Below are 12,859 nucleotides of genomic sequence, written 5' to 3'. Positions count from 1 at the left end.
TGTGAAAAATACATATTAAAAAAAAAAAAAAGGAATATAGAAAACTGACTTGACAAATCTTCAAATAGAAAATATACCTTTTTATAAAACCCATCCGAAAAATATAAAAATGTCTCACTGAACTTTTGTTGCTGTGGTTTTTAGGAATTAAAGTTTAATCTTAGTGATATTTTAGATGCCAGAATCACCTGCACAATGTGGGTGAGATAACATAATAATAGCCTATACTAGATTGGCCTAACCTTTGGCATTTCAGCTAGAGCACATCATTTATTCCATACTTCATGTCCGTGTCCAGATATGACTAACTCTACAGCTACTCCGGCAGAGAGTAAAAAAAAGCTGTTAAGCAAAGTCCATCTGGAACGTTATATTGTTCAATAACTTGCTCCAGAAAGCATAAAACAAATGGGAAGCAGACAGGAATGAAAGCCCTGCATTGTAGTGGTGGCTGAGAATCTGTAGTGTGGAATGTCCGCTACTTTATTATTATATCACTCACTGTAGTCAGGAGGAAGGACATTGTCATGGAAAAGAAGAAATCCTTTAGGCACAACATTCAGGAAATATAATTTATTCACATAATAGCTTTTTAAATACAATTAATGAAGTACAAAAAGAAAAAACAAGAGAACATGTGCAACCAATTTTACATCAACAAAGAAACATGCTAACTAAGTACAAACATGTAGGCTATACAGTACAACCTCAAAGTAGGCAAGTATATACATATATAATGTATAGGCTACATAAATTGTGAAGGGACTTTTGGGCTGACTGGCAGTTGTCTGTATAGGATAATTGAATGTTTTTTTTTTAGACGACCACTGGCCAGAGCCACTGGCCAGAGCAGCATCTCTCCTCAGGGTAATTTAATAATTCTACAAGTCCTCAGGCACCCTGCCCAACATGCAGTCAGTCAGCCTCCGTATTAAGGAGAGCGGCACACACTACGTCTGGAATGATTTGGGCCTACAGAGCTGAGCTCCTGCTTGGATTACTGTTACAGGCAACCAGGGGCGTCACGTGACGTCACACCAAATTCTGGGCCCTGGGTACAAGGATTCACTGCGGGCCCCCCATCAATGTTAACTATGGAAAAATAGCAGATACTGTATACAAGCTCACAGCGCAGCACCGAGTGCCGCGCTGCGAGCTTGTAGATCTGCTATTTTTTTTAAATCATGAAGATGTGTGCAAAGAAACCTATGTTTCCATGTTAGTGGTGCTCAAACCTTTTCATGCCAAGGACCCCCAAGATGATATGTGTTTGGCCACGGACACCCATCTCTAAATATTTAGTTCCAGGGACCCCCAGAAGCAAAATTTGAGTTATAAATGTTTGCTTAGAAAATATATATTCAAAGATTTGCACACATTTTCACGACTTTTCAAAAAAGCTTTGAGCTTGTATATCTGCTATTTTTCAATAGCTAAAGTTACTAGGGCCCCTCCACCTTGGGCCCTAGTAACTCAGTCCCACTCCCCCCCCCCCCCCCCCCCCCCCCTTGTGACGCCCCTGGTTCCAGGCAACTGCATTGCAACAGTGCAGGCGCAGACAGAGATCTAGCCGAAAGCATCCAGTTGATGTTGGAATGGAGGAGACAGAAGAAAGGTCTTCATCATGACCCTAGGAAAACCCTTAGATCATAGCCAGCCGCTTCTTTAAACTCCTCAGCTGCTCCATGCTGATGTTGTTGCCCCCGCACACCACGATCACCACGGGGCCCAGGTCCTGCGCCAGCTTGCCCTCCTTCTGCAGCCGTTTGATGATGCCACAGTACACGGCGGCCAGGGCCGCGCCGCAGGCTGGCTCCACCAGCACCTTCTCATCATCTGCAGATAAAGAGGAGAGAAAGGGAGGAAAGATAAGCCTCAGGGATTCTGTTGAAATACTTTGGTGAAGTGTTGTGTGGACTAACATGTTCTTTGCTACTCACCAACGAAGCGCTCCACGGCCGTGACGGCCTCCTGGTCTGTGACGAGCTCCGAGAAGACGGCGTGCTCGCCGACCAGTTTCAGAGTCTGTGCGGAAACTCTCGTCAAGCCCAACGTGGTGGCGACACTACAGAGAGAAACGTGCTTGTTACTCCACCGCAAGAACGTTCAAGTCACGAGGGAAAGAATGCTGAATTATGACGATATTGTGTATTCTACCACTTTTTCTAGTCACATGTTCAAATACTGGATTCTGGTTGGTTTAAAACAGTGGTAAATAGGCCAACAACCTTGAGTTGGCTCATGGACCCCGCCCACTGAAACAATTAATGATTGTAACTAAAGATCCTTGCAAGTTACAACTGTGTATTGTAACTAAAAATCCTTGCAAGTTACAACTGTGTTTTCTTTCATTTATATGGAAAAAGTGGTAGAAAAGCCATTTACCATTCAAGGTCAGGGTTGTTTGCCACTCGCCTGTGGCTCGTGGCACAACCCTGAAACAGTGGTAAATCAGCCAACAACCCACTCCCTCTCATGGTAAAAGGCTTACTTATCGCATCTTAAATAAAAAGGCCTTTTATACCTGGTGATTTCAGGCAAAGTGACGAGCTCCCCGGCCTTCATTGCTGCGTTGAGACTGTGCGCTCCCACGGTCTCCATGGCTATGATGGGCACGTCGCCCCAGCTGGCGCGCCGCAGTCCCTCCACCACCCCGTTCAGCAGGCCACCGCCACCCACCGACAGCACGATGGCTCCTGGCTTCTCCGGCATGTCGTCTTCCAGCTCCCTCACCAGCGACGTGTGACCTTCCCTGTGAGCACACAACAAAACCACCGTGCTTAGGAAAACAAAGATCTGTTTGTGTTGTGTGTAACACAGTGTTTCTCAAACTTTCAAATTTCAAGGTTTCCCCTTAACTCTGACAGGGTACAAATGGAACCTAACGGGTTCATTTGGTTCCATTTGTACCCTGTCAGAGTTACAGACTTGTTATGGGTACATTTAGACCCCCCCTAAAGGAACCCACAGAGTCCCTGGAATGCACTTTGAGAACCACTGGTGTAACAAGTTTAAATGCAGTTGTACTGAAGACCACGATCTGCTTAACGTTTTCATTTCAACAACCTTTTACGACCCGACTTTTTTAAATGTAACATTTATTTGGTTAAAAGCATCCATTAAAAGCATCTGTGTCATTTTAGATTTTAGATGCTGTACATGTCGTTGCTGTTAATAGACAGAAACCTTGTATCTCCATTTTCTAACATTTTGTGTTTTCTTTTTTCATAAATGAATGCCCTACTTGACCATACTTCAGCGTCTCACAAAAGCTTCAAAAGATTTGCTACTGTTGCTATTTTTGAATCTGAATCCTGAAAGTAAAGTACAGATATGAGGTTTCCACCCGACAGAGACTGACGTACGTTTTTCAGAAAACTGTTAGGATTTAGAGAGCATTAAAGCAGAATCTGCCTCAGGTCTTAATGGGTTAATGATATATGCTGTACGAGATGCCTTGTGTTTACTGTACTTGGCATCCCTTCAATTTTAGCACCAGCACAAATGACCATGATAAGATAACGCTGATGTAACACTCCACTGTACAGTATTGTCCCATTCAAAGATTGTTATCAATGGCACAATCGTGTGTTTCTTTGAAAAGACGTGATAACACAGATATGATAATCAGCAATGTGTATACATTTAAAGATAGCTTCCCCATTGGAATACTTCAGGATCTCCCTTATCACTTTCCACCTCTTGTATCTTGGTCATGATAGACTGTCATCGTGACAAGAATTGCTGAGCACACGCAACGTAAATGTTACGCAGAGAGAAATGGTGACTAACGAAAAGGTCAATTAATTACCAGATGAGAGGGTCGTCAAAGGGAGAGATGAAGATCCATCTGGGGTTGTTAGCGACGAGCTGCTTGCCATATTCGATGCTTTCATTTAGAGCCTGGTGGAGAAAGAGAAAAGAAAAGCCAATGAGAGATGCATCCTCAAGTTCTCTCAGTTTTGTATTAATTATAATCTGAAATAATATCATTCTTAATTCTTTCAATACAGTGGTGGAAATAGTACAAATTGTCTTTACTCGAGTAAAAGTATCAATGCTGCGATGTAGATACTCTGTTACAAGTTGAAGTCCCGTATTTAAAATGTACTTGAGTAAAAGTACAGCATCAAAATATTTAAAATACTTTTATAGTTTTCAAATGTATAAAAAATATATTAAGAATAGACGATCTTGTATATTTGCTATTTTCAAATGGCCAAAATATATATATAGGGCTGTGGTTAGTATGTTTTGTAATAAAAATCGAAATCTACAAAGTTTCAAATAATTGTAGTGGTGTTACGATATTTGCCTCTGAGACGTACTGGAGTAAAAGTATTGCATATTGGATATACTCCAGTAAAGTACCTCAAAATTGTACTTTAGTAAATGTACTCTAAAAGGTGTCTGCAATTTGTAACTGGCCCCTGTAAAAAGTCTAAGCTTATCACCGGAGATTTTGTATAAATCTGTACAATGTACCTTTTTGTTTTTGCAAACAGCTACTAAAGTATTCAATCGATCAGTCAAAGTTACTGCTGAACACAATGATGTGTTGGGAAATAAACAACACATGCATGATGATGATGATGAGCTCACCTTGCCGTGAATGATCACATGGGCACCCTCATCCTTGAGCCTCTCTACGGTCTGGTTGGGGGTGACACTTGGAACCACTATGGTAGCGGGAACCCCAAGCTGGCGAGCAGAGTAGGCAGCAGCCATGCCTGCATTTCCTCCTGTCAGGGCAGGGCAAAGAAGAAACATGGCATGTTAATGTGCTTGGACTATTTTCTTTATTTGTATTTCTTTTATTTATTATTATGTAATGCCTTGATGCTGTCGTTTATTGTCATTCATAACGTGGACTTGCTTGCTGACCTGAACAACAGACGAAGCGCTCGCAGCCTCTCTCAGCCCACTGCCAAACAAAGCAAAAGAAATAATGAGTCACAGAACAAGCATCTGCTTGTTGTCTGATGATGATCACTACAAACAAAGAGTTCAGACCGGAGGTGGCCCTCCTAAACTGGTCTGTGCTGGTTCACCACCACCACCACCACCACCACCCCCTCTCTGAGCTGAGCTGTTTTGGGCCCCTATTGAAACCAAGCGTGACTTGGGGCTAGTAGACATCACCCTGGTCAGAACCAAACAATATCGTCGTTGTCGGGTGGAAAACTTGTATGTCCAAAACCGTTCATTTTGTATTTATCATTTAAAAAATGAGCTAAACTAGTGAAAACAGCCGATCTACGATCACACAACGCCTCGCACCGCGAGGCGTTGTGTGCTTGTAGATCTGCTGTTTTCACTACTTTTGTGCGACGGCCTTGTATGATGAATCAGGGCTTTACTTTACGAAAAAACATACAAATTTGAAACTTGGAGATACAAGGTTTCTGCCCGACAGTGACGACCATCACCCTGTGCTCCTCTGACTCATCATGGGATCTGGGGAAAAAAGAGAGATTAATTTGCTCACCGTTTTGCAGAGATGCCCGATGCCTCTGATCTTGAAGGACCCCGTGGGCTGTGACGAGTCCAGTTTCAGGAACACGGAGGACCCTGCCAGTTTAGTCAGGGCGAGGCTCTCCCTCACTGGGGTGGCGACGTGAAGAGGTCTCTGGATCTTCATTTCTCTACAATAGGACAGATGATGAACAACAGACCGATATGTTTCAAGAGTGAATGATGAAGGTGTGCATGTACATGTTCAGCCTCACAGACGAGAAGAGAAAGCTGTATTCAGGCAGGTGGATTCAAGGCAAGCATCTTGTGGGCCAGTGTTTCTCAAACTTTTACATTTCAAGGTTTCCCCTTAACTCTGACAGTAATAGTATAGCGGGTCCATTTGGTTCTATTTGTATGCTGTTAGAGTTACAGACTTGCAAGGGTCAATTTAGACCCCCATAAAAGGTACCCACAAAGTCCCTGGAATCCACTTTGAGAACCACTACTGTTGTAGGCTATAATTGTCTGACTATTTCTCTACCAAGATGCTATGATCTCAGAGCAATGCAAAGCACTATGCTTGATCAAGTGAATATATTAGAAAGATCTTTTGTTAAAATTGATCATAGATATTGGTAAAATAAAATATTGAGTTGAATTAAAATATGTAATTGTTTTAAATGTTAATATTTGATAATATACCTCAAAGATAACATAAAAGTGAATAGATGATTACCTACCTGATTGTTGATGGCTGAGTATACAATAAAGAAGTCTCTGTACAAGTGATAATTCCAAACTTTCTGTTGCCTTCATTATATGTGCATAATTATATATACATGCTGCAGGGGGGCTTGGCACAGGGCACCCCCACTTACAGACCAATCACCACTGAGCACTCCGTTTGCCACGCCCATTTCTATGCGGATTGCGGAAGCGACAGGTGGAAAATGAATGAAATTCCACCCAATAAAGGTTTATTTTCCCATTAAAGTGTGTTACTTAAAGTATGTGTAGGCTTACAAAATGTAATGCTTGGCTAAGTAAATATAATCAGCTTTCAGGATTGATATCATCAGCCTTCATTGATTCGAAATCAAATTAACAATGAAGTCATAATTAATTAATTAGTGAAGTAGAACTAGAAGCTGTCTCTAATAGCCTACATGTCTCAAGACAACGCATTTATATGAGATACTTCAATGAGATACTTCAATGGTTTCCAGTGGAAATAAGCTTAGTCTTTTCATGGATCTCCTTTTAGTAGACCTTGTACCAGTGAACTGTACCGTCATGAAACTGTACATTTTCCTATGCAAACTTCTAATAAAGTCTTCAATCAATCAATCAAAACATCCTAACTGACAGGTATAAGCATATGAAATAGTTCCCAAAGTATTTTTGATTTTATTTTAGTAGCCTATATTCTATCATATCATATCATATCATATCATATCATATCATATCATATCACATCATGCATATTTTAGTTTCAGTTTCACTCTTTTTTTAACAGTTTATAAGTTCAAAGAGCGTTATTGGACAGATATCCAAGAATATTACAGACAGTAAATGTGCGGCGGGTGACAACAGTCACACGCCGTTCTCCTCACCTCTAAAGGAGTGCAGCTGCAGACATGCATTACCAAAAGAGTCGCTACTATTTTGGCTCCAGATCACAACTACCAAAAGCGGGGCGACCTCCCTCTCCTCCTCCTCTTATGCGACTCTCTCTCACTGCTGCTCCGCATAACAGGGGGGAGCTGCTAGACACTGGTAGACAGCAAAATGTCACAGCGACCACTGAACCCGACCTGCCTCACCCTAAACCCAAACCCAAACGAAATGCAAGCACTTGTTATCATATCAAAGTGTGCATTATTAACCACTTGAATCCCATTCCCAGCCCAGCCCTTAACTGTTAAAAACAAACCTATAGCCTTATATCCTCCCCCTGACCCTTCTTTGTAAATATCTACTGTAGGCCAGCCTAGCCTATATTATATTACTTTGCACTGTTTTTTTTTTCTTCTTTTTTTTCTGACTATCTACTGCATAGTACTGTAGGCCTATATAGGTCTATATTTTGCGCTGTTTTTTTCTTCTTCTTTTTTCTGACTATCCACTGCATAGTACTGTAGGCCTACTGTGTTCTATCCATCTGTCATTCAATGTTATATGAGATGCTTAAATGGTAAATAAGCCAAAAAGCTTATAGGATCTCCTTTTAGTTGACCTTGTACCAGTGAACTGACCCTTCTTTGTATATACTTACTGTCTGTATAGACTTACTGTTTTTTGTTTATTCTTTTTTTTTTCTTTTTTTTTACTGACTATATCTACTGCATAGTAGGCTACTGTGTTCTATTCGTCTGTCATTCAATGTTATATGAGATACTTAAATGGTTTCCTGTGGAAATAAGCTTAGTCTTTTCATGGATCTCCTTTTAGTAGACCGTGTACCAGTGAACTGTACCTTCATGAAACTGTACCTTTTTCTATGCAAACTTCTAATAAAGTCGTCAATCAATCAATCAATCAATCAATCAATCAATCAATCAATCAATCAATCAAAAACTGTACCGTCATGAAACTGTACCCTTTTCTATGCAAACGTCTATTAAATCTTCAATCAATCAATCAATCAAACAAACCCTAAACCCAAACGAAATGTATGCACTTATCAAAGAGTGCATCATTAACCAATTGTCATTGAACCCCAGCCCAGCATCCCCCTGCAATTTGTAACTGCTCCCAACTGTTTAGGCTACATATAAGTTCGTTGCTACTAGTGTTGATTATGTCTTGTTTATTATTGCACATTATTGTATGTCATTAAATGTGTTCATGAATTGAAAACACCAGACCACAATGGAAACTATAGGGCTTTTTGTTGTTATCCTTTCAACAATAATTGTAAACCGTGGTGACGTGATCCATATACTCTGTACAAATTTGCAAAGTATGCAAACTGTTATAAATCAATAATACCACTACCAGCCACGTGCCACCATCAACAGCCAGGGGCCATGCATGCTCTATGGGTTCAGGGGTCCTGGGGAACCGGAAAGGACTGCCTATACTGGCCTACTCAGGTTCTGGTTCTGGAGCAGTATTCTTGACCTTTGGACCTGATCGGTGGCGTCAGTTCAGTAAAAGCTAAGGTATGGCAACATGACTTGTGTCTTGCACGCGCGCAAAGGCATGATACATTTATTTGAAGAAGTATATTCTATTTTCCCCCCGTTTCTTCGGTTTCTTGGGCTGGATATGGCAGCCTGGAACGGTTGTTCAAGTGCAGCTAAACTTGGCATGTTAGTAAACGTGCCACAATTAACAATAATGCATTGCACCTGTGCAGCTGACCTGGGGAATCCAATTGACGCCCTGGACCTGATTGGCCCCAGGTCTGTTCAGGAATCCAATAGGCCTAGTTATTTTTATTAGATTATTTGTATTATTTTATCTAGATAGATAGATAGATCGATAGATAGATCGATAGATAGATCGATAGATCGATAGATTGATCGAACAAACAAACAACAGACAGACAGATTGTTTTCATCCTCAAGCAGGGAAATTCAGGTAGCCTATCCGAGTGGTTCTCAACCTGTGGGTCGGGACCCCCAAATGGGTCCCCAAATGATTTTTTGGGGGGTCCCTAGAAGAAGTAACAATGGACTTTTAAGACTTAAAAAAATGCCATTACTGCATCAAGTTATCAACAAACTATAAGTAAATAAGAAATGACCTACCTGATCATGGGTTGTATTTTAAGAGAACAATCTTTCCAGTGGAAAAAATGGCAACAAAAGTAATCAAGAAAGTAAACCAAACAACCAAGACTTTTGGGCAGGATCTCCCTGTTGATCAGTAATGCACTAGCTGTTAGTAGCACTCACCCAATGTTGTCATTTTGACTATGCATACACCTCGAGGTATATAGGCTACTCTAGCAGCCAGCTAATAGGCATTAAAAACAAAACTTCAAATCTCTCAAAACAAACAGATCAGGTTACTACTAAACCTCACACCTAGAACTCACATACCCCCTGCTCATTATGCTAGGGTGGGATGGTCTCAGGGTAGAGCACATAGTGGCTTATAGCGCTCAGGCATCTGTCAAGCGGGGCAGGAGGGGAGTATGGGCGAATGCTCTTCTACATCCTCCCGGTGGGGGCTCCTCACTAGCAGGTGAGTCAGTATAGGACAGTGTTTCTCAACCACTGTGCCTGGGGACCTTTGGTGTGCCCCTGAGAAGGGTCAAGTGTGCCTCTTGAAACTGCTTGAAAGCCGGTTTTGTATTTATCATTTTAAAAATGATTTAAACTAGTGAAAACAGCCGATCTACAAGCACAAGTGCTTGTAGATCTGCTGTTTTCACTATACTGTTGTGCGACAGCCTTGTATGATGAAGCAAGAAACGAAGAAACGTACAAATTTGAAACTTGGAGATACATTCCTGACAGTGACGATATTTACACCCCCTTATTACTGTATGTTGGTGTGCCCATGCATGGATTCTTGGGACATGAAAGGTTTGCCCATGCAGAAAAAAGGTTGAGAAACACTGGTATACAGTAGGATACAACAGCAGTGACAACACAGAAATGTGCGTGAGGAGGAATCAATTTGGCATATCAACTAAATTGGAGGGAAAAGAAGAAGGAGAAATGTTAGGCTACAGCACCTTGCAATTGGCCTGGTCTTCAGTAGCCTACCGACCTGTTAAACCAGGGGCGTCACAAGGGGTGGGGAAGTGGGACTGAGTTACTAGGGCCCAAGGTGGATGGGCCTGGAATTATTTTATACTTTAGCTATTGAAAAATAGCAGATATATAAGCTTGCGAGCTTGTAGATCTGCTATTTTTGAAAAGCTGTGAAAATGTGTGCAAATCTTTGAAAATATGTAGGCTATTTTTTAAGCAAACATTTATAACTCAAATTTTGCTTCTGGGTGGTGGGGGGGGGTCTGTGGACAAATACATATAATTTTGGGGGTCCTTCACATGAAAAAGTGAGGGGAAGAAAAGCACAACTTTTCAAAAATAGCAGATCTACTAGCAACAAAAGTAATCAAGAAAGTAAACCAAACAACCAATATTTTTGGGCAGGATGAGGATCTCCCGCTGTGAGCTTGCATATCTGCTATTTTTCAATAGTTAAAGCACACAATAACGCATAATGATGTGTTCCCAGTCTAAATGGGTTAAACCCATCTCCCTATGAAGAACATTCATGGGGGGCCAGCATTGAATCCGTGTACCATGCAGGGCCCAGAATTTGGTGAGAGACATCCACAGGACCAACACTCCACTGATCTCGTACAACCCACATTCTGCACAAACAAAGGGTTGAATTTGTTCTACGGTTATGCCACCCAAAGGTGGAATGCCTTAACAACAGCCATAAAAACTCCCTACCCTCCTTCAGAACCGTATATTATTGTATGCCATTAAATGTCTTGCTGAATCGAATACATAAAGAATTTGGGGGTGGCGTAGCTGAATGGTTAGGGAGCCTGCCTGGGGAACCAGAGACCCTGGTTGTCCCTGGTACGATTCCAGGCCAGGGTAGCAATGTCGATGTGTGTCCCTGAGCAAGACTCTTAACTCCTAATTGCTCATGCGCTCCTTGTGGGCAGCGAATCAGTTGGGTTGGGCTGAAAACTGAATTTCCCCCTCAGGAGGAAGTAGCTAACTATTATTATTATTATTATTACAATGGAAAAACAATGTTAGGGCTTTTTTGTGTTATCCTTTTAGCACCATTATAATCGCACCACCTGTAGCCTACTATTTGCAAACTTTTTAATGAAGTATTCATTCCATCAAATCAAAAGCATCATTGCATAATCGTACTGGTGCTACTGTACACTCTTTTTTTTTACAAACTGTTAATAAAGTCATTAAATCAATTATCAATATGAAAAAAGCTAATGTCTTTAGGAAATATGATGACACGTTTTGTTGAATAAACGTAAAGTTTTCACCCACATAGCATAGGTCTATTCAGTCGTGGTTGTAGTAACTTGTTGCCTATTATGAATAACAAACCTAGCCCCTGACCCTTCTTTGTATTTACCTACTGTATATATTTTTTATTTATTTTATTTTTATTTCCTTTTTTTGTGTTCTATTGGTCTGTCATTCAATGTTATGAGATACTTCAATGGTTTCCTATGGAAATAAGCTTAGTCTTTTCTAGGATCTCCTTTTAGATGACCTTTTACCAGTGCACTGTACCGTCATGAAACTGTACCTTTTGCTATGCAAACTTCTAATAAAGTCTTCAATCAATCAATCAATCAATCAATCAATCAATCATTATCCCATTATCAACCATGATGAATTCCCTGAGTGAGGTTACAGATCCCCTGCTTTTGGGGGGCGCCACGGCCACCGTCGTACAACGAAGTATAGCCCACACCAGGCTTAGGGCATTGGTTCTTAAAGTGGGGTTCAGGGGGGGCACGGTGGCGCAGTGGTTAGCGCTTCGCCTCACAGCTAGAATGTCCTGGGTTCGATTCCCGCCGGGGGACGCTGTGGGTGCTGGGGGTGTGTTTCTCCCTCCGCATCATCAGCGCCCACAGGTGGGGTAGGGGATAGGGCCTTTCTGTGTGGAGTTTGCATGTTCTCCCTGTGTCTCCTAGGGTTGATACCCTCACAAAAATGCAGTAATCCTGGTCTCAATGATGCCTCCCCCTGGCCAGCCGGGGCGCTTTGATGGAGGGGAAAGTAACTGGTTGGAATAACGTGTTCCTTCCACATGTTACGTCCATCCCAGGGAAATCCCCCCTGTCAGGTGAAAAGAAACAACTTGGACTCCTCATGCATAGAAGGAAGCATGAGGTCAGTCCGTTGTCTCCCCAGGCGCGGCAGAGGGAGAGCAGAGCCCAGGATTACATAGGCAATTAATTGGCACTGGGTGAAAATGGGTTGCAAAATCGTAGGATAAAAATTATAAGTAAAAAAAAAAAGTGGGGTTCAGGGACCCCCAGGGGTCCTTGAGGGAGTTCCAGGGGGTCCCCAGCTTTATGGGTCTGTAACTCAGAGAGTGTACAAATGGAACCAAATGGACCCTGACAGGTCCATTTGGTTCCATTTGTACACTGTCAGAGTTACATTAATTTCACAATATAAATGGGGGTCTCAGAGATAGAAATGCCATTAAATGGGGGTCCGTAGCCTAATGCAAGTCAAACTGGGGGGTCCTTGAAATTAAAATGGTCGAGAATTACCACTATAGCCGTACAAATCTTCTCTTATGGGGGTCCCTGGCATATCTTTTCAAATAGGGGTCTGCGAGCTAATAAAGTTTCAATTTGGGGGTCCTTGACATGAAACGGTTGACTAGCTAAGGGACTAGCAGTGCGACAGCGTTCTCTAGTGGCCACTACTGG

At 41.8% G+C, this 12,859-nt stretch overlaps 1 protein-coding gene across 1 annotated transcript; it reads right to left on the bottom strand.

Moving 5' to 3' along the window:
- Nucleotides 1-1,642: 1,642 nt before the first annotated feature.
- LOC308295173 (L-serine dehydratase/L-threonine deaminase-like) lies at nt 1,643-5,641 on the bottom strand (the record flags this gene model as incomplete). Its single annotated transcript, XM_080738168.1, has 7 exons — nt 1,643-1,836; nt 1,941-2,065; nt 2,525-2,752; nt 3,812-3,903; nt 4,603-4,742; nt 4,885-4,924; nt 5,489-5,641. 7 exons carry the CDS (start codon nt 5,639-5,641, stop codon nt 1,643-1,645), a joined length of 972 nt encoding a protein of 323 aa, XP_080594294.1.
- Nucleotides 5,642-12,859: the final 7,218 nt, after the last annotated feature.

Source organism: Nannobrachium achirus (genome assembly GCF_963921795.1).
Source record: "Nannobrachium achirus genome assembly, chromosome: 12".
Classification (NCBI taxonomy): Eukaryota; Metazoa; Chordata; class Actinopteri; order Myctophiformes; family Myctophidae; genus Nannobrachium; species Nannobrachium achirus.
The sequence above is the reverse complement of the archived record's forward strand: the minus strand, read 5'-3'. Positions and strand labels throughout refer to the sequence as shown.